General features: G+C 39.6%; 1 protein-coding gene across 1 annotated transcript; it reads right to left on the reverse strand.

The window, feature by feature from the left end:
- Positions 1-4639: 4639 nt before the first annotated feature.
- On the reverse strand, positions 4640-5611 carry LOC147001459 (olfactory receptor 1P1-like). Its single transcript, XM_085829271.1, has one exon. It carries the CDS (start codon positions 5609-5611, stop codon positions 4640-4642), a length of 972 nt encoding a protein of 323 aa, XP_085685397.1.
- Positions 5612-19820: the final 14209 nt, after the last annotated feature.

Here is a 19820-nt window from a genome sequence, read left to right on the forward strand (position 1 = left end):
TTTAATCCCAGCACTCGGGAGGCAGAGGCAGGTGGATTTCTGAGTTCGAGGCCAGCCTGGTCTACAAAGTGAGTTCCAGGACAGCCAGGGCTATACAGAGAAACCCTGTCTCGAAAAACCAAAAAAAAAAAAAAAGAAAAAAAAATAAGATAAAATGAAAAAAAAAACCCTCTGCTATTGGATATCTATTTCACTAGTAGAATGAACATGCTCAAACCATTTTTCTTCTTGGACAACAAGATAGTTCAGAGGGTAGAGGTGTTAGTTGCTGAGTTTGATAATTTTGATCCGTTCCCAGGACTCATGTGATGAAAGGAAATAACTGAGGTTCACATGCAAATTCCCCAATAAATAAATGTGAAAAACCAAACTGAACCAAAGCAAGCAAGCAAACAAACAAAAAAATCCCCCCAAAACAAAACAAAAAACCCAACCCTCCAAAAACAAAAACAAAAAAGTAAAACAAAACAAAACAAAACTACACCCCCTCAAAAAAACCCTCAACCACCACTACCACCCTTTACTTTTTAAGGGGAGTAACTACCTTGGTCAGACCCAGTTGGGGTCCTTCAACTCAGGGAAAATCAAGGTTCTGGTACTCAGGTGGGCAAGGAGTCTGCAAGTGATAAAGAGACATGAACACAAGATAGTACTGAATCTGAGTGTAATCTTTCAAAGTAAGCATCAAACTTAGGTGGTCATTACAGAAGAAAACAGGGAAGTTAGGTGATACAACAGCAAGATACACTGAGGTCATTCTATGTATAATGACTCTTTACACAAAACAGAAAAATGCATACATAAAAGTGGTAGGAACTAGGCAGTGCTTACAACTGACATAAAATTAGCCCTATCTAAAGTCAGCTTATTCTTAGGAGCCAGGTGCAAGGGCTTCACACCCTAGCCACAATTATAGTGTATTATATAACCCACCACCAGGGGTTCCTTAGTAAACACCTAAATTATGCTATTCTTCTGGGCTTTGTGAAAGTATGCACCAGGGAGGTTCTGTGCTTGCTTACCTTTCCGTGAATAACACAAAACTCTAGTTCCTTCTTAAACCACAACCCACCTTTTTTTTTTTTAGACCACTGTAAATTCCTGTGTATGGGAGTAACTCAGCTGTTATTCTAAGTGTTTGTGGGGAACCTCTATTTACCAGAGGATCCCACCAAATTTCTTCTATTAAGTAATGTAGTTTGCCTTACATGACTGTAATGTGAATTCTAGGTCTACTTTGTTGAACTTGCCCTGAGATTTCTAACTCTTATCCTGTAAACTGCAATGCCTAATTTCTTTCATTATCTCTCTTTCAACACTGAAGGCATTTTGTCTGAATAAGTAACATTCTTTTGAAATTCTAAGCCCAAGGTTGGTCAACGATTGACTAGGATGTTGGGACACAGGTGGAGGCCAGGAAACAACGTCCAGTCCAACTTGGCTATTTGTCAAATCATTCCTTGGGGGCACCTATAATAAAACGATACTGAAAGAAAGCACACAGAACCTTCTACAGACTATTGCAAGGACAAATCTGGAGCACATCCATGTTATAGGATGGAGGGTCTCCAGGAGACTAGTTCCTGTGAAACTTTTTGCTTCAGGACTGTGGCCAAGCTTTTGGACTTGTCATGCAGCCTCCACTTGAGTGGGTGTTGCAAGGAACTACCAGGAGTGGAAAGGGAAAAGTCAGGGGGAGTAATACATGAGAAGGAGTAGCTGAAAGGGTTAATATGATCAAAGTATATTATATTCATGGGTAGAAAAGTCCTAAAAAAACTGAGAGGGGAGCCTGATCTGGTGTTCGGTGAGGGAAAAGAACTGAAGCCCTTTTTATAATTGATATATAGTATAAAAATGAATAAAAAAATAAACAAATATTTTCTAGATACAGCATTATGAATCTAATTATGACTGAAGTTATCTTTGTGTGACACTAGGATTAGAAAGTGTTTCTCTGAATTCCTTTGCAGTCTTTAAATTCATCCTCTTCACCAAATTATTATCTCAGACTTAAAATATAGATTATTAACACTGTTTAGATTTGTGTCAAGAAAACACTAAGGTAAGTATCAAATGTTGTGCTCAGAAATTTTGCTCTAAAGACTCTAATACTGTGGGTGGAAAGAAGGCTCAGTCAGTGAACTGTCTGCTGTTCAAGCATGAGGACCTGAGTGTGATCCCCTACATCCACATCCACAACCTGAGACCTGGGAAAGTGGGGACAGGGACTTCTCCAGGGCTCACTGGAAGTCTAACCAAGCAAGTGTTCTCCAAGTTCAGTGAGAGACTGTCTCAAAGAGCACACATGGGTATGTACCACTCATGAATGCTTGTGCACACGTGCAGATGCACACACACACACACACACACACACACACACACACACACTTCTGGTATTTATTTAGACTTTTCTGGCATTGGTGTTTCTGGGATAAATATAAATCAATTTGAATGAGCATTTAGATAATCCTTATTTTCTGACGTTGGCATTTTGTCCTGAAATATATCTCTTCAAAAGTAGCATGTAATAATTTGCTACATCTGTACATCGAATAAAGTTTTAATCAGACAAACTTACGTCTTAAAATGTTTGTTTTAAGTAAAGTTAATTTTAAGTTAATTTAAGTTCTCATCCAAAGTAATGTTTCCTTATGGCATTTTCATACATATGTGCCCTTATACTTTGCTCTCAGTCGTTCTAATCTATATAATTTGTCATTATAAATTTTGAACCCCTTTCCTTTTTTCACTTGAAATGTACAGTGACTTTGAATCCTCCTCCCTGAGGACTAGCTCTCATATTATGGGATTATGTTATGTAAGCTAGCAGCAAGGGAGGAAAGCAATCACTAATCCTACACAGCTGCAAAGCCTACCAACAATGACTGACCCTGAAAGATTACCAATGGTAACTAATACTCCCATCTAATTATTTTAAGGCTCACCTAGTAGGAGAGCTCAAAATTATATAATCTTCTCATTATAAAGTATTCATGAATATTTTTAATTAAAAGTAAAAAGCTTTGTTTTAACATCTACAAATATATTTATAGTTTACAACTTTTATGCAATAAATAGTTATAATTTCCTGCTTTTGGAGAAAAAATGTACTTGTTCCATTCAAGTTGAAAAGTCTTTGTCATCTGATATTGACTTTATTTGTGAATATTTTCATCATTAACCCATTGTCCATGACATCATTAATCAACCTTTTATATATTTAAATTTTTAATTTTCATTATTATGTTTTAAATATTATAAATTAATTTGATCTAGTTAATTTATATTATATAATTTATATATTTTATTATATATGATAAAATATTAATAAATAATAATAAATGAAATTCTAGAAAATATCCACTTTCCCCTGTTCCAAAGTGCTTCACAGATTTTTAGAATTATGAATCCTGAAAGATACAGTTCTCCATGAGAAAAGATACAAAAAGAACAGTCACACATATCTCAAAACTGAGAACAGATTCTGAAAACTGTCAGACAGTACCATCATTGCAAGAACTTCATAGAGTGTACAGACATGAACATAAACCCTTCAGGTCATCCACTCAATATCCTCTGGATGAAGTAAGGAACTGTGTAGACACAAGTATGAACCTGCTCTTAGCAGAATAAAGATCATTGTTCAACAGAAGATTTTTGTAAGTAAAAAGAGTTTCCTTTAAAATGATGACAAACAATATAGTGAATACATAGACAGTTACCACCTAGTCTTTTATCACCAGCATCAGTGCTCTGTGTTGTGCATAACTACATGTGCTAGACTCTTTGGGGCATGGAGGCAATGTGTTTGTAATGACAATAAAATACAAGGTCCCAGGAGAGTAAGAACCACTGTGGAAGAGAGGATGGAAAGAGTGTAAGGGCCAGAGATCTTGGAGGAACTCTTCAAAATAATGTTTTCTGGACATGGCAGGGATGTTACACTCATGAGCCTTCAACAACTATAGTTGCCTGCACAAGACCATACCAGGTTCTGCCCACAGTTTAAGAGCTGCTTGCATTCAGCTGCTTCTGATGAGGGAGAATCAATTTTCTTTATGAAAAGCAACTGTGGAAGGTTGCCAGCATCCTAGTATTCAATCAAAGCCCCTTGTTTTTTGTGGGAAATATTAGAATTAGTAGGAGATATATACATGTGAGTTCATGTATAAATGTATATACAATAGATGAAGAGGACATAAATTTGAGAGTAGAATGTGGGGGAATATTGGAGAAAGTGGATGGTGGAGAGTGGATATGAGCAAAATATTGAAGGATGATATTCTTCAAAATCTTCATTTTCTTTTGGACAAATACAACAACTACTGCAAAAACAACAACAAAAACAAAACAAGTCTTCAGCTCCAGAATAATTGTCCCCATAGAAACAGTTGTCTTGAATGCAATCTGTCATTGACTAAACCATCATTCTGAGGCACATGTTATAAATTAAATGCACAAAGAAGGCATTCATAACAAATCAAGTCCTAAAGAGACATTTTCATTTTACTCAAACTTTAGAAATTTGAAGAGAAGGGTCAGGGAATGGAGTGTGACAAAACACACGGGGTTCAGAAAGAGACAATCGAGGTAGACATTTCTGAAAGATCCTCAGCAGAGCAAATTGAGGACATCTTCACTTTCTCTGCAGAAGTCCCTGGGCCCAGGAGAAGGAGACTTTGCCCTTGAGAATTCTGACCAGTGCTCCCTTCATGTCTTTGTTTCGCAGGCTGTAAATGAAGGGGTTCAGCAGGGGAGTCACCACTGTATACATGACAGCAGCTGCTGTGTCCTCTACCACTGAGTTAGAGGAAGAGGATGAGGGACATAGATAAGCCCTTATCACAGTCCCAAAGAACAGGGCCACCACAGAAAGGTGGGACCCACAGGTAGAAAAGGCCTTACGCCTTCCTTGGGCAGAAGGGAGCCTGAAGATGGCTGAAACAATGCGGATATAAGACATAAGGATGAGCAAAAAGGGGATTAAGATGACTGCACCTCCCAGGAAGAGAAGCACAAGCTCATTGATCCGGGTTTCAGAGCAAGCAATCTTCATTAAGGGTCCCAGGTCACAGAAGAAGTCTGGAATGACCTTCTGAGAGCAGAAGGAGAGCCGGAATATGAGGAAGGTGTGTGTCATGGCCACAATGGTTGTAAGGGTCCAACAGACTGTCACTAAGAGTGAGCAGCGCTGGAAGCTCATGATCATCCTATAGTGGAGAGGGTGGCAAATAGCCACAAAGCGGTCATAGGCCATTGTGGCCAGGAGAAAGATGTCCATGTCTCCAAAAGTCAAGAAAAAATAGAGCTGGACCAGACATCCTGCATAGGAGATGGTCCTGCTTTGGGTGTGGATGTTCACTAGGGCCTTGGGCACTGTGGTGGAGGTGAAGAGAATGTCAACACAGGAAAGAGTGGCAAGGAAGAAGTACATGGGTGTGTGGAGTCGTACATCAGTGCTAATGGCCAGGACAATGAGCAAATTCCCAGCTACTGTGACCAGGTACATCCACAGGAAGACCAGGAAGAGGATGTGTTGCTGCTGTGGCTGCTCTGACAGTCCCCAGAGGAGAAACTCAAAGGTGCTGGTCTGGTTTCCTCTTGCCATGAACACAGAAGTCAATTTGGAAAGTCTTGAGTTAGCTTTCTGAGATGTTTCACTCTAGTTGAGTGCTCAGCAAACCTTTCTCTGATCTCTAGTGAAAATGACAGTGTTGTTATCATAACCATCTGGTATATACATAGGACACTTAATGTAGCCTGCTGAAGATACTCTTCCTGAAAGTTCTGCAAGATGTAAATGACGACCAATAAAGTATTTTTCTTGCACAGTTTTCTGCTTTTTATCTCACTAACGTGTCTCTAGTTGTATACCTTTACTTGACTATACGCAGAAAATCAAGGAAGATTTGTTCAGTTACTTTCATGTGAGTTATAGGTACTAAATGCCAACTCTTCTCTTGGTTCAGTGCCAAATAACTAACACAGTAATAATGCTTACTCAGACAACTTTTCAATCTCAAGAGATGGACATAACTACCTACATCTAAATCTTAGATCATTTGATTCAGTCTGCCATACCTTGCAAAGCATTCTTGGATCTATGAGCAGCACCTGCTGTGATCCATCAGTGTCACAAACATAGTATTCTGAATACAACACTTCATGATTCCCAGTCCTTTAGAAACCATATTTCTAGTAGGTTATAAAACTACTTAGTGAAGACCTGTGATATCTAGACTATTCTTCAAAGCTTCAGTGAAATGGGAAAAAAGAAGATCCACACCTCTCTTTTCTAGAGTTTAAAAGGTATAGGGTTGTGCAGGACTTGTGATTCTAGCTCATGGAGGTAGAGTTAGAAAGATGAGCAATTAATAGCCAGCCTCTACGACATAGTGAATTTGAGTCTATCCTGAGCTCCATGAGAGCTCATTTAAAAAATGAAAAGAAAGAAAATGCTAAATGAAATAATAAAACATGTAGATAAATATATACATTATCATCATATTTCAATTCTACCAATGAAAACACTTCATTTCCAATTTCCTACTTAACTTACCACACATATACTGCATAAGACCTCAGAGGTAGGTCCCTTCTGTACTCCATTTCCCTGGCCACAGCTCCATCTGCATCTCTGGAGGGCTGCTGTGGCCAGGGCCAACCAAGTGACTTCTCCAAGTCCCAAACTCCTGCCTGCTGGGTCCCAAGCAAACCCAGTAATCAAGGTCTGTATTGACACCTTTGACCTCCATCTTCTGTTTCCATGCATCTAATCACAGTCCCAGACACCAGCAGTCATCAGCAACCACCAGGTGACACCCCTACTCCAACCCCCTGACTGCCACCCCCGCTGGACAAACCCAGCAGTGGAGAGTTCCTCTTAGCTCTTTCTGAACTCCATTTCTAGGGCTACAACTTCACCTACATCTCCTGAGTCCTGCTGCACCTATCAAGGAGCACCAGCTCTACCTTCATACCCTGACCCAGGACAACTAGCAGCCTGAAGGTGTCAGGGTATACCAGCTCTGCCTGTATCTGTGGGAGCATGGTACCACCAAAGATAATACCTCATATTCTAGGGTAAAGATTATTATCATAAAAATTCTAACCTCTCTCAAATCAAAATGTGATCAAAATACAGTTCCAATTAAATCAGTAGTCTTAATTCTTACGGCGAACTTCAAATAACAAGCCAGTTTCTCACCTGAAAATTCATGTCACTGTCTATATGCTAAGATTATTTTGCTTTCTTTCTTCTAATGCCTTTCTAAAAATTATTTATTTTATCTTTTGAGATTTTAATATAATTACATCATTTTCCCTCTCCTCCAAACTCTCCTATGTATCTCTCATTGTTCTTTTTCAGATCCATGGCCTCTTTTTTCACTAGTTCTCTCTCTATCTCTCTCCCCCACTCTTACACACACACACACACACACACACACACACACACACACACACACACACACACACAGATACATCCAAATTAACATGTCTATTTTTATCCTTGTTCAGTTCTTGGTTAGGCAGTCATGCTGCCTTCTATTTTCTTGATAAAGTCCTATCTCTTGTTCACAACTGTGTATTGTCCGGACTGATAACACAATATATACTTGTAACATGCTGTGTCTGAGAGAAACACAGTAGGCCTCTGGAACATAGGATGCTAATGCAGCTAGAATGTTAGAACTGATGTGTGTACAAGGGAATATGCACACAATGTAGTGCACTCATTGGAGCAGTAAAGGACAAGGGCAGAAACAGCTAAGAGCGACAACCAAGCATCTGAACACTAGGGAGAGACATCAGGGTGCTGGGTACCTGTGAGAACAGCTCCTCCATTGGATTATACTACACTGAAAGCCTGGCTCTGCCAGATCTGAGATTTCAGGATCCAAAAGTCATCACCCTATCCAGAGGAAAGAGACACTTTTTGTAAAATGAGCTGTTGGCAGGATTTTCCTTCACATTATATGAAGGTGTGTCTCTGTATTGCTGTGGGGCAGAGAGCTAAGTGCTGGCAGGATTTTGGTATTGTCATTTCTATAACCCATCCTCTGTTTTCTTATATGTAAATGCTTGTTCTTCAACTGTCCAAAAGATGATTCTATGAGATTATCATATTAAAGCAAGGTGCTCTGATGAAGGGCAAACAAACAGCTTTCAAGGCCAAAGGTCAAGTTATAAGAGATGGATCAGCTGTTGTCCTGCTGGTCATTGGTTAAGTCTGGACCCTGGCTTTTTTTATATTAAGGAGCTGAAAGCTGGAGTGGGGGTAGGAAGTGTGGGAGCAGGAGTTTTGGGCAGGTAGATAAGCTGGCAGAGACATGGAGACAGACAAGGGAGAAGAAGGTAGACAGAAACAGAGAGGCTTGGAGGGGGTGGAATGGATGGAACTGTAGTTAGGCAGTGAGAGCAACAGGGAGAGACAGACGCAATGGTACAGAAATCAGGGTAACTTTGTAGGTAGGTGAGAGAGTGTGCTAGCAATAGGCTAACAGCTTTAAACTATATAGATACTTCCATATCTTAGCTAAATTTCAGTCTGGCAATATTGAGTTATATGTTCCTGCCTGCACCTCCAGTTGAGATAATAAGAACAACAGACCTGAATCCAGTGGTTCCCTTTATGGACTCTGATGCCCAAACCCCTAAATCTTAAATCCCCTCAGAGTGACTACTTGACCTTTCTGTAACCCTGTGCTGAGTGAGGAAGTTAAGATCTGTGAGTTTCCTCAAAGTCACACACCAGAAAACAGCAGAACCTCAGTGTGATCTTTACTACTTTTGATTTCAAATGGCAGACTGTAATGTGAAGTACTTTAGAGAGAGAAATAGCCTTTCAGAGCCCATGTTTGGACCCAGAGCAACTCCTCCTGTTAGCTATTGTGCACTGACAGGGTCCTTTTCTTACTGGTGGTCTAACAGACCGTGCTCTGTACCTCCTCAGTTTGTCTTTCAGAGATAGCTAAGTCCAGGTGATCCAGCGACCTGCCCCCTGTTTTTCTCACAATAGTCCCATCTTTATTGTGTCTGCTCTGTTAGCCAAATGCAATAGTTTTCAATTCCTTAGCTATGAAGATTTTCTGCTAACCCTTACCTAGACTTCATGTCTGGATATTGATACTCTTTCTTGTATATGGGATGTCTCTTTAGCAACCTCTATCCCATTTCTTCATTAAATTCCTCTTAGTCCCCAAAGACTCTAAAGCTTTTCCAGAACTGGATAGATAGCCTGAAATTAAATTTCACTGTCTGTATTTTAACATACAATAATTTGCCACGGTTACTTAGATTTATCAATATTTGACAAACCCAGCTTCATCACCCCATGGAAGACCAAGCCTTTCTCCACCAGTGTGATTCTGCAGTGTCTGAGCTAATGTCAGTAATGAAATGAGGCACAGTACTGCATATGGCTCCTGAGCCTGGAAGTTATGAACGCTGGACATCCATAGCTCAGCTCCTCCATTCTGCCCTCAGAAACTGGGACACATGGAAATGAATGAAACAAAAACCCAGTTACCTTGACTTTATGTGGAAAGTACTGACCAAAGAACCAATAAATTAAAACTCCTTTTCTGTCTGCATTTGTGTTCTATGGGCCAAGTACATACTTGTCTTAATGCAGGCCCTATTATATAGGATCTTTCCCACAGGAAGAAACTTCTCAGGCAAAGCATATACTCTCTCCCCTCCAGAATACTGTCCTTTGTGAATGTGTGCTTTAGGATGAGAGTATGGCACTCACAGTCACCCTAAAGCATGCACCCAGGATTTCCTTCATATGAAGGATAAGATTTCTTTCACTGCCTGTCTTCCTGCCCATAGGGATGGCTCTGCCTCATGCTGTGATACTTGTTCTCAAAGCCTTCAGAGGCTTCTCAATCAGCACTCTCTGCAGCCTGTCTTTTGGACCCCCCCCCCCCAAATGCTTGTAGACTGCACTGACTTCCTTGGAATCCTGCCTTCTGGCTGGAAAGACTTTGAGATGTCTATTGTCTTTCCTTCCAAGCACTGCAGTTGCCAGGACTTGGTTTCGCTTTCACTATCCAGTGATCATAACTGTGCACTCTTCTTGCTCTTTGGAGCTGGAAATAAACATTATTTACATTACAGATAGTGCCCCTTCCCAGTTTTGAGCTCACCACATTGCCTGTGTCTGTCTCAGCCACCATCACAAAGACCTGGGTGCCTCTTCTTTCATCCTCTATGTTGATTGATATAACCTGAAGACTTCCCTGAGACTCTGAGGCTGTTTCTCTTTCAAGTGGAGTCTAATAAGATCACAGGCAGGTTCCTTCTTTGGTAGCTATGGAATTCCTACACAGGTCATGTATCAGGACTGCAGAGTGAACTGGTTCTCAACATCAGAACCCTGGTAAAACTCAAGTGTTCCAGGCTTGGGCTACCAGAGGACTTACCTGTCTATTTCCCAGAAGAGTCAATGTGAGATTGTATCTCTTATGGGATCTTGGAGCTCAGCAATTGTCCTAGGCCCCACACATTCCCTCAGGAGCAATTTAATGCAAAGAAGGATGTGGTCCACTAGCATTGAATTTCTTCCAAGGAAATTTATTAAATCTTTCTTCCTTGTACTGAACTAGAGAAAGCTACACTACTCAACCAAATAAAATCTCCTTTGGCCTATGATATTATATATAACCCCCTTCAATATTAATAACCAACTTCTGTTAAAATGTTTCATTGTGTAGGTCTCTTAAGATTACATGTGTGTGTGTATATACACACACACACACACATATATATATATATAATATGTTTAAATGTTTACATAAGCATATATATATATTCATTAAAATTCTCTGTTCGATGTGGATATTTCCTTGGTCTCTGAAGATGTTCACTCCAGCAATAGCTTAGTGCTGCTGTTAGAGGTAAGAGAGTAAGGCTCAAAGATTAGAGGGAGCAGACCAAGAGATAAACTATATTGTAGCATTCTTATTTTCTGAGTCTTGGATGATAGCACAACAAAAGAGTAATACTAATGGATCATAACTAGGGGAATAAAATAAAAATAAGTATATCACACTGGTATATGTAGATGAATGAGTAGATGGATGGATGGATGAATGAGTGAGGCAAGGAGAATGTAAGGGAAGAAATAGATAAAGCAAGAAAGAATGCTCATTTTTAGGATACAATTCAACTAGTAAAATTTAAAATAAAAAAAGCAATACTGGTGAAATAGCACAGCAATTTTTCAAGTTACTTATAGTGAGAATAGAAAAGTAGAATCTATTGACACACATTTCTTTTTTTTTGTTTTTTTTTATTTTTTATTTTTTTTAATTTTTAATATTTTTATTACATATTTTCCTCAATTACATTTCCAATGCTATCCCAAAAGTCCCCCATAGCGCCCCCCCACTTCCCTAACCACCCATTCCCATTCTTTTGGCCCTGGCATTCCCCTATATTGGGGCATATAAAGTTTGCAAGTCCAATGGGCCTCTCTTTCCATTGATGGCCGACTAGGCCATCTTTCGATACATATGCAGCTAGAGACAAGAGCTCCGGGGTTCTGGTTAGTACATCATGTTGTTCCGACAATAGGGTTGCAGATCCCTTTAGCTCCTTGGGTACTTTCTCTAGCTTCTCCATTGGGAGCCCTGTGATACATCCAATAGCTGACTGTGAACATCCACTCCTGTGTTTGCTAGGCCCCAGCATCGTCTCACAAGAGACAGCTATATTTGGGTCCTTTCAGCAAAATCTTGCTAGTGTATGCAATGGTGTCAGCGTTTAGAAGCTGATTATGGGATGGATCCCTGGATACGGCAGTCTCTAAATGGTCCATCCTTTCATCACAGCTACGAACTTTGTCTCTGTAACTCCTTCCCTGGGTGTTTTGTTCCCAATTCTAAGAAGGTGCACAGTGTCCACACTTTGGTCTTCATTCTTCTTGAGTTTCATGCGTTTAGCAAATTGTATCTTATATCTTGGGTATCCTAAGTTTTGGGCTAATATCCACTTATCAGTGAATACATATTGTGTGAGTTCCTTTGTGATTGTGTTACCTCACTCAAGATGATGCCCTCCAGGTCCATCCATTTGGCTAGGAATTTCATAAATTCATTCTTTTTAATAGCTGAGTAGTACTCCATTGTGTAAATGTACCATAATTTCTGTATCCATTCCTCTGTTGAGGGACATCTGGGTTCTTTCCAGCTTCTGGCTATTATAAATAGGGCTGCTATGAACATAGTGGAGCATGTGTCCTTTTTACCGGTTGGGACATCTTCTGGATATATGCCCAGGAGAGGTATTGCTGGATCCTCCGGTAGTACTATGTCCAATTTTCTGAGGAACCGCCAGACTGATTTCCAGAGTGGTTGTACAAGCTTGCAATCCCACCAACAATGGAGGAGTGTTCCTCTTTCTCCACATCCTCGCCAGCATCTGCTGTCACCTGAATTTTTGATCTTAGCCATTCTGACTGGTGTGAGGTGGAATCTCAGGGTTGTTTTGATTTGCATTTCCCTGATGATTAAGGATGTTGAACATTTTTTCAGGTGTTTCTCTGCCATTCGGTATTCCTCAGGTGAGAATTCTTTGTTCAGTTCTGAGCCCCATTTTTTAATGGGGTTATTTGACTTTCTGGAGTCCACCTTCTTGAGTTCTTTATATATATTGGATATTAGTCCCTTATCTGATTTAGGATAGGTGAAGATCCTTTCCCAATCTGTTGGTGGTTTTTTTGTCTTATTGATGGTGTCTTTAGCCTTGCAGAAGCTTTGTAGTTTCATGAGGTCCCACTTGTCAATTCTCGATCTTACAGCACAAGCCATTACTGTTCTATTCAGGAATTTTTCCCCTGTGCCCATAATTTCAAGGCTTTTCCCCACTTTCTCCTCTATAAGTTTCAGTGTCTCTGGTTTTATGTGAAGTTCCTTGATCCACTTAGACTTGACCTTAGTACAAGGAGATAGGAATGGATCGATTCACATTCTTCTACATATTAACAACCAGTTGTGCCAGCACCATTTGTTGAAAATGCTGTCTTTCTTCCACTGGATGTTTTTAGCTCCCTTGTCGAAGATCAAGTGACCATAGGTGTGTGGGTTCATTTCTGGGTCTTCAATTCTATTCCATTGGTCTATTTGTCTGTCACTATACCAGTACCATGCAGTTTTTATCACAATTGCTCTGTAGTAGAGCTTTAGGTCCGGCATGGTGATTCCACCAGAGGTTCTTTTATCCTTGAGAAGAGTTTTTGATATCCTAGGTTTTTTGTTATTCCAGATGAATTTGCAGATTGCACTTTCTAATTCGTTGAAGAATTGAGTTGGAATTTTGATGGGGATTGCATTGAATCTGTAGATTGCTTTTGGCAAGATAGCCATTTGTACAATGTTGATCCTGCCAATCCATGAGCATGGGAGATCTTTCCATCTTCTGAGATCTTCTATAATTTCTTTCTTCAGAGACTTGAAGTTTTTATTATACAGATCTTTCACTTCCTTAGTTAGAGTCACGCCAAGATATTTTATATTATTTGTGACTATTGAGAAGGGTGTTGTTTCCCTAATTTCTTTCTCAGCCTGTTTATTCTTTGTGTAGAGAAAGGCCATTGATTTGTTTGAGTTAATTTTATATCCAGCTACTTCACCGAAGCTGTTTATCAGGCTTAGGAGTTCTCTGGTGGAATTTTTAGGGTCACTTATATATACTATCATATCATCTGCAAAAAGTGATATTTTGACTTCATCTTTTCCAATTTGTATCCCTTTGATCTCCTTTTGTTGTCGAATTGCTCTGGCTAGGACTTCAAGTACAATGTTGAATAGGTATGGAGAAAGTGGACAGCCTTGTCTAGTCCCTGATTTTAGAGGGATTGCTTCCAGCTTCTCAGCATTTACTTTGATGTTGGCTACTGGTTTGCTGTAGATTGCTTTTATCATGTTTAGGTATGGGCCTTGAATTCCTGATCTTTCCAAGACTTTTATCATGAATGGGTGTTGGATCTTGTCAAATGCTTTTTCCGCATCTAACGAGATGACCATGTGGTTTTTGTCTTTGAGTTTGTTTATATACTGGATTACGTTGATGGATTTCCGTATATTGAACCATCCCTGCATCCCTGGGATGAAACCTACTTGGTCAGGATGGATGATTGTTTTGATGTGTTCTTGGATTCGGTTAGCAAGAACTTTATTGAGGATTTTTGCATCAATATTCATAAGGGATATTGGTCTGAAGTTTTCTATCTTTGTTGGGTCTTTTTGTGGTTTAGGTATCAGAGTAACTGTGGCTTCATAGAATGAGTTGGGTAGAGTACCTTCTGTTTCTATTTTGTGGAATAGTTTGTGAAGAACTGGGATTAGATCTTCTTTGAAGGTCTGGTAGAACTCTGCACTAAACCCATCTGGTCCTGGGCTTTTTTTAGTTGGGAGACTATTAATGACTGCTTCTATTTCTTTGGGGGATATAGGGCTTTTTAGATCATTAACCTGATCTTGATTCAACTTTGGTACCTGGTATCTGTCTAGGAACTTCTCCATTTCATCCAGGTTCTCCAGTTTTGTTGAGTATAGCCTTTGGTAGAAGGATCTGATGGTGTTTTGGATGTCTTCAGGATCTGTTGTTATGTCTCCTTTTTCATTTCTGATTTTGTTAATTAGGATGCTTTCTCTGTGCCCTCTAGTGAGTCTGGCTAAGGGTTTATCTATCTTGTTGATTTTCTCAAAGAACCAGCTCCTTGATTGGTTGATTCTTTGAATAGTTTTTCTTGTTTCCACTTGTTTGATTTCGCCCCTGAATTTGATTATTTCCTGCCGTCTACTCCTCTTGGGTGAATTTGCTTCCTTTTGTTCTAGTGCTTTTAGGTGTGTTGTCAAGCTGCTAATGTGTGCTCTCTCTAGTTTCCTTTTGGAGGCACTCAGAGCTATGAGTTTTCCTCTTAGAAATGCTTTCATTGCGTCCCATAAGTTTGGGTATGTTGTGGCTTCATTTTCATTGAACTCTAAAAAGTCCTTAATTTCTTTCTTTATTCCTTCCTTGACCAAGGTATCATTGAGAAGAGTGTTGTTCAGTTTCCACGTGAAGGTTGGCTTTCTATTATTTATTTTGTTATTGAAGATCAGCCTTAGTCCATGGTGATCTGATAGGATGCATGGGACAATTTCAATATTTTTGTATCTGTTGAGGCCTGTTTTGTGACCAATTATGTGGTCAATTTTGGAGAAGGTACCATGAGGTGCTGAGAAGAAGGTATATCCTTTTGTTTTAGGATAGAATGTTCTGTAGATATCTGCCAGATCCATTTGATTCATAATTTCTCTTAGTTTCTCTGTGTCCCTGTTTAGTTTCTGTTTCCATGATCTGTCCATTGGTGAAAGTGGTGTGTTGAAGTCTCCCACTATTATTGTATGAGGTGCAATGTGTGCTTTGAGATTTACTAAAGTTTCTTTTTTTTTTAAATTTTTTTTAATTTTTTAATTTTTTTTAAATATTTTTATTACATATTTTCCTCAATTACGTTTCCAATGCTATCCCAAAAGTCCCCCATAGCGCCCCCCCACTTCCCTATCCACCCATTCCCATTCTTTTGGCCCTGGCATTCCCCTATATTGGGGCATATAAAGTTTGCAAGTCCAATGGGCCTCTCTTTCCATTGATGGCTGACTAGGCCATCTTTCGATACATATGCAGCTAGAGACAAAAGCTCCGGGGTTCTAGTTAGTACATCATGTTGTTCCAACAATAGGGTTGCAGATCCCTTTAGCTCCTTGGGTACTTACTCTAGCTTCTCCATTGGGAGCCCTGTGATACATCCAATAGCTGACTGTGAACATCCACTCCTGTGTTTGCTAGGCCCCAGCATCGTCTCACAAGAGACAGCTATATTTGGGTCCTTTCAGCAAAATCTTGCTAGTGTATGCAATGGTGTCAGCGTTTAGAAGTTGATTATGGGATGGATCCCTGGGTACGGCAGTCTCTAAATGGTCCATCCTTTCATCACAGCTACGAACTTTGTCTCTGTAACTCCTTCCCTGGTTGTTTTGTTCCCAATTCTGAGAAGGTGCACAGTGTCCACACTTTGGTCTTCATTCTTCTTGAGTTTCATGCGTTTAGCAAATTGTATCTTAAATCTTGGGTATCCTAAGTTTTGGGCTAATATCCACTTATCAGTGAATACATATTGTGTTAGTTCTTTTGTGATTGTGTTACTTCACTCAAGATGATGCCCTCCAGCTCCATCCATTTGGCTAGGAATTTCATAAATTCATTCTTTTTAATAGCTGAGTAGTACTCCATTGTGTAAATGTACCATAATTTCTGTATCCATTCCTCTGTTGAGGGACATCTGGGTTCTTTCCAGCTTCTGGCTATTATAAATAGGGCTGCTATGAACATAGTGGAACATGTGTCCTTTTTACCGGTTGGGACATCTTCTGGATATATGCCCAGGAGAGGTATTGCTGGATCCTCCGGTAGTACTATGTCCAATTTTCTGAGGAACCGCCAGACTGATTTCCAGAGTGGTTGTACAAGCTTGCAATCCCACCAACAATGGAGGAGTGTTCCTCTGTCTCCACATCCTCGCCAGCAACTGCTGTCACCTGAATTTTTGATCTTAGCCATTCTGACTGGTGTGAGGTCGAATCTCAGGGTTGTTTTGATTTGCATTTCCCTGATGATTAAGGATGTTGAACATTTTTTCAGGTGTTTCTCTGCCATTCGGTATTCCTCAGGCGAGAATTCTTTGTTCAGTTCTGAGCCCCATTTTTTAATGGGGTTATTTGACTTTCTGGAGTCCACCTTCTTGAGTTCTTTATATATATTGGATATTAGTCCCTTATCTGATTTAGGATAGGTGAAGATCCTTTCCCAATCTGTTGGTGGTTTTTTTGTCTTATTGATGGTGTCTTTAGCCTTGCAGAAGCTTTGTAGTTTCATGAGGTCCCACTTGTCAATTCTCGATCTTACAGTACAAGCCATTACTGTTCTATTCAGGAATTTTTCCCCTGTGCCCATATCTTCAAGGCTTTTCCCCACTTTCTCCTCTATAAGTTTCAGTGTCTCTGGTTTTATGTGAAGTTCCTTGATCCACTTAGACTTGACCTTAGTACAAGGAGATAGGAATGGATCGATTCGCATTCTTCTACATGTTAACAACCAGTTGTGCCAGCACCATTTGTTGAAAATGCTGTCTTTCTTCCACTGGATGTTTTTAGCTCCCTTGTCGAAGATCAAGTGACCGTAGGTGTGTGGGTTCATTTCTGGGTCTTCAATTCTATTCCATTGGTCTATTTGTCTGTCACTATACCAGTACCATGCAGTTTTTATCACAATTGCTCTGTAGTAGAGCTTTAGGTCCGGCATGGTGATTCCACCAGAGGTTCTTTTATCCTTGAGAAGAGTTTTTGCTATCCTAGGTTTTTTGTTATTCCAGATGAATTTGCAGATTGCACTTTCTAATTCGTTGAAGAATTGAGTTGGAATTTTGATGGGGATTGCATTGAATCTGTAGATTGCTTTTGGCAAGATAGCCATTTTTACAATGTTGATCCTGCCAATCCATGAGCATGGGAGATCTTTCCATCTTCTGAGATCTTCTATAATTTCTTTCTTCAGAGACTTGAAGTTTTTATTATACAGATCTTTCACTTCCTTAGTTAGAATCACGCCAAGATATTTTATATTATTTGTGACTATTGAGAAGGGTGTTGTTTCCCTAATTTCTTTCTCAGCCTGTTTATTCTTTGTGTAGAGAAAGGCCATTGATTTGTTTGAGTTAATTTTATATCCAGCTACTTCACCGAAGCTGTTTATCAGGCTTAGGAGTTCTCTGGTGGAATTTTTAGGGTCACTTATATATACTATCATATCATCTGCAAAAAGTGATATTTTGACTTCATCTTTTCCAATTTGTATCCCTTTGATCTCCTTTTGTTGTCGAATTGCTCTGGCTAGGACTTCAAGTACAATGTTGAATAGGTATGGAGAAAGTGGACAGCCTTGTCTAGTCCCTGATTTTAGAGGGATTGCTTCAAGCTTCTCACCATTTACTTTGATGTTGGCTACTGGTTTGCTGTAGATTGCTTTTATCATGTTTAGGTATGGGCCTTGAATTCCTGATCTTTCCAAGACTTTTATCATGAATGGGTGTTGGATCTTGTCAAATGCTTTTTCCGCATCTAACGAGATGACCATGTGGTTTTTGTCTTTGAGTTTGTTTATATACTGGATTACGTTGATGGATTTCCGTATATTGAACCATCCCTGCATCCCTGGGATGAAACCTACTTGGTCAGGATGGATGATTGTTTTGATGTGTTCTTGGATTCAGTTAGCAAGAACTTTATGAGGATTTTTGCATCAATATTCATAAGGGATATTGGTCTGAAGTTTTCTATCTTTGTTGGGTCTTTTTGTGGTTTAGGTATCAGAGTAATTGTGGCTTCATAGAATGAGTTGGGTAGAGTACCTTCTGTTTCTATTTTGTGGAATAGTTTGTGAAGAACTGGGATTAGATCTTCTTTGAAGGTCTGATAGAACTCTGCACTAAACCCATCTGGTCCTGGGCTTTTTTTGGTTGGGAGACTATTAATGACTGCTTCTATTTCTTTGGGGGATATAGGGCTGTTTAGATCATTAACCTGATCTTGATTCAACTTTGGTACCTGGTATCTGTCTAGGAACTTCTCCATTTCATCCAGGTTCTCCAGTTTTGTTGAGTATAGCCTTTGGTAGAAGGATCTGATGGTGTTTTGGATGTCTTCAGGATCTGTTGTTATGTCTCCTTTTTCATTTCTGATTTTGTTAATTAGGATGCTTTCCCTGTGCCCTGTAGTGAGTCTGGCTAAGGGTTTATCTATCTTGTTGATTTTCTCAAAGAACCAGCTCCTTGATTGGTTGATTCTTTGAATAGTTTTTCTTGTTTCCACTTGGTTGATTTCACCCCTGAGTTTGATTATTTCCTGCCGTCTACTCCTCTTGGGTGAATTTGCTTCCTTTTGTTCTAGTGCTTTTAGGTGTGTTGTCAAGCTGCTAATGTGTGCTCTTTCTAGTTTCCTTTTGGAGGCACTCAGAGCTATGAGTTTTCCTCTTAGAAATGCTTTCATTGCGTCCCATAAGTTTGGGTATGTTGTGGCTTCATTTTCATTGAACTCTAAAAAGTCCTTAATTTCTTTCTTTATTCCTTCCTTGACCAAGGTGTCATTGAGAAGAGTGTTGTTCAGTTTCCACGTGAAGGTTGGCTTTCTATTATTTATTTTGTTATTGAAGATCAGCCTTAGTCCATGGTGATCTGATAGGATGCATGGGACAATTTCAATGTTTTTGTATCTGTTGAGTCCTGTTTTGTGCCCAATTACGTGGTCAATTTTGGAGAAGGTACCATGAGGTGCTGAGAAGAAGGTGTATCCTTTTGTTTTAGGGTAAAATGTTCTGTAGATATCTGCCAGATCCATTTGATCCATAACTTCTGTTAGTTTCACTGTGTCCCTGTTTAGTTTCTGTTTCCATGATCTGTCCATTGGTGAAAGTGGTGTGTTGAAGTCTCCCACTATTATTGTATGAGGTGCAATGTGTGCTTTGAGATTTACTAAAGTTTCTTTAATGAATGAGGCTGCCTTTGTATTTGGAGCATAGATATTCAGGATTGATAGTTCCTCTTGGAGGATTTTACCTTTGATGAGTATGAAGTGTCCCTCCCTGTCTTTTTTAATGACTTTGGGTTGGAAGTCAATCTTATCAGATATTAGAATGGCTACTCCAGCTTGTTTCTTCATGCCATTTGCTTGGAAAATTGTTTTCCAGCCTTTCATTCTGAGGTAGTGTCTATC

Source organism: Mus caroli, unplaced genomic scaffold, assembly GCF_978045245.1.
Source record: "Mus caroli unplaced genomic scaffold, Mus_caroli_1 scaffold_13, whole genome shotgun sequence".
Classification (NCBI taxonomy): domain Eukaryota; kingdom Metazoa; phylum Chordata; class Mammalia; order Rodentia; family Muridae; genus Mus; species Mus caroli.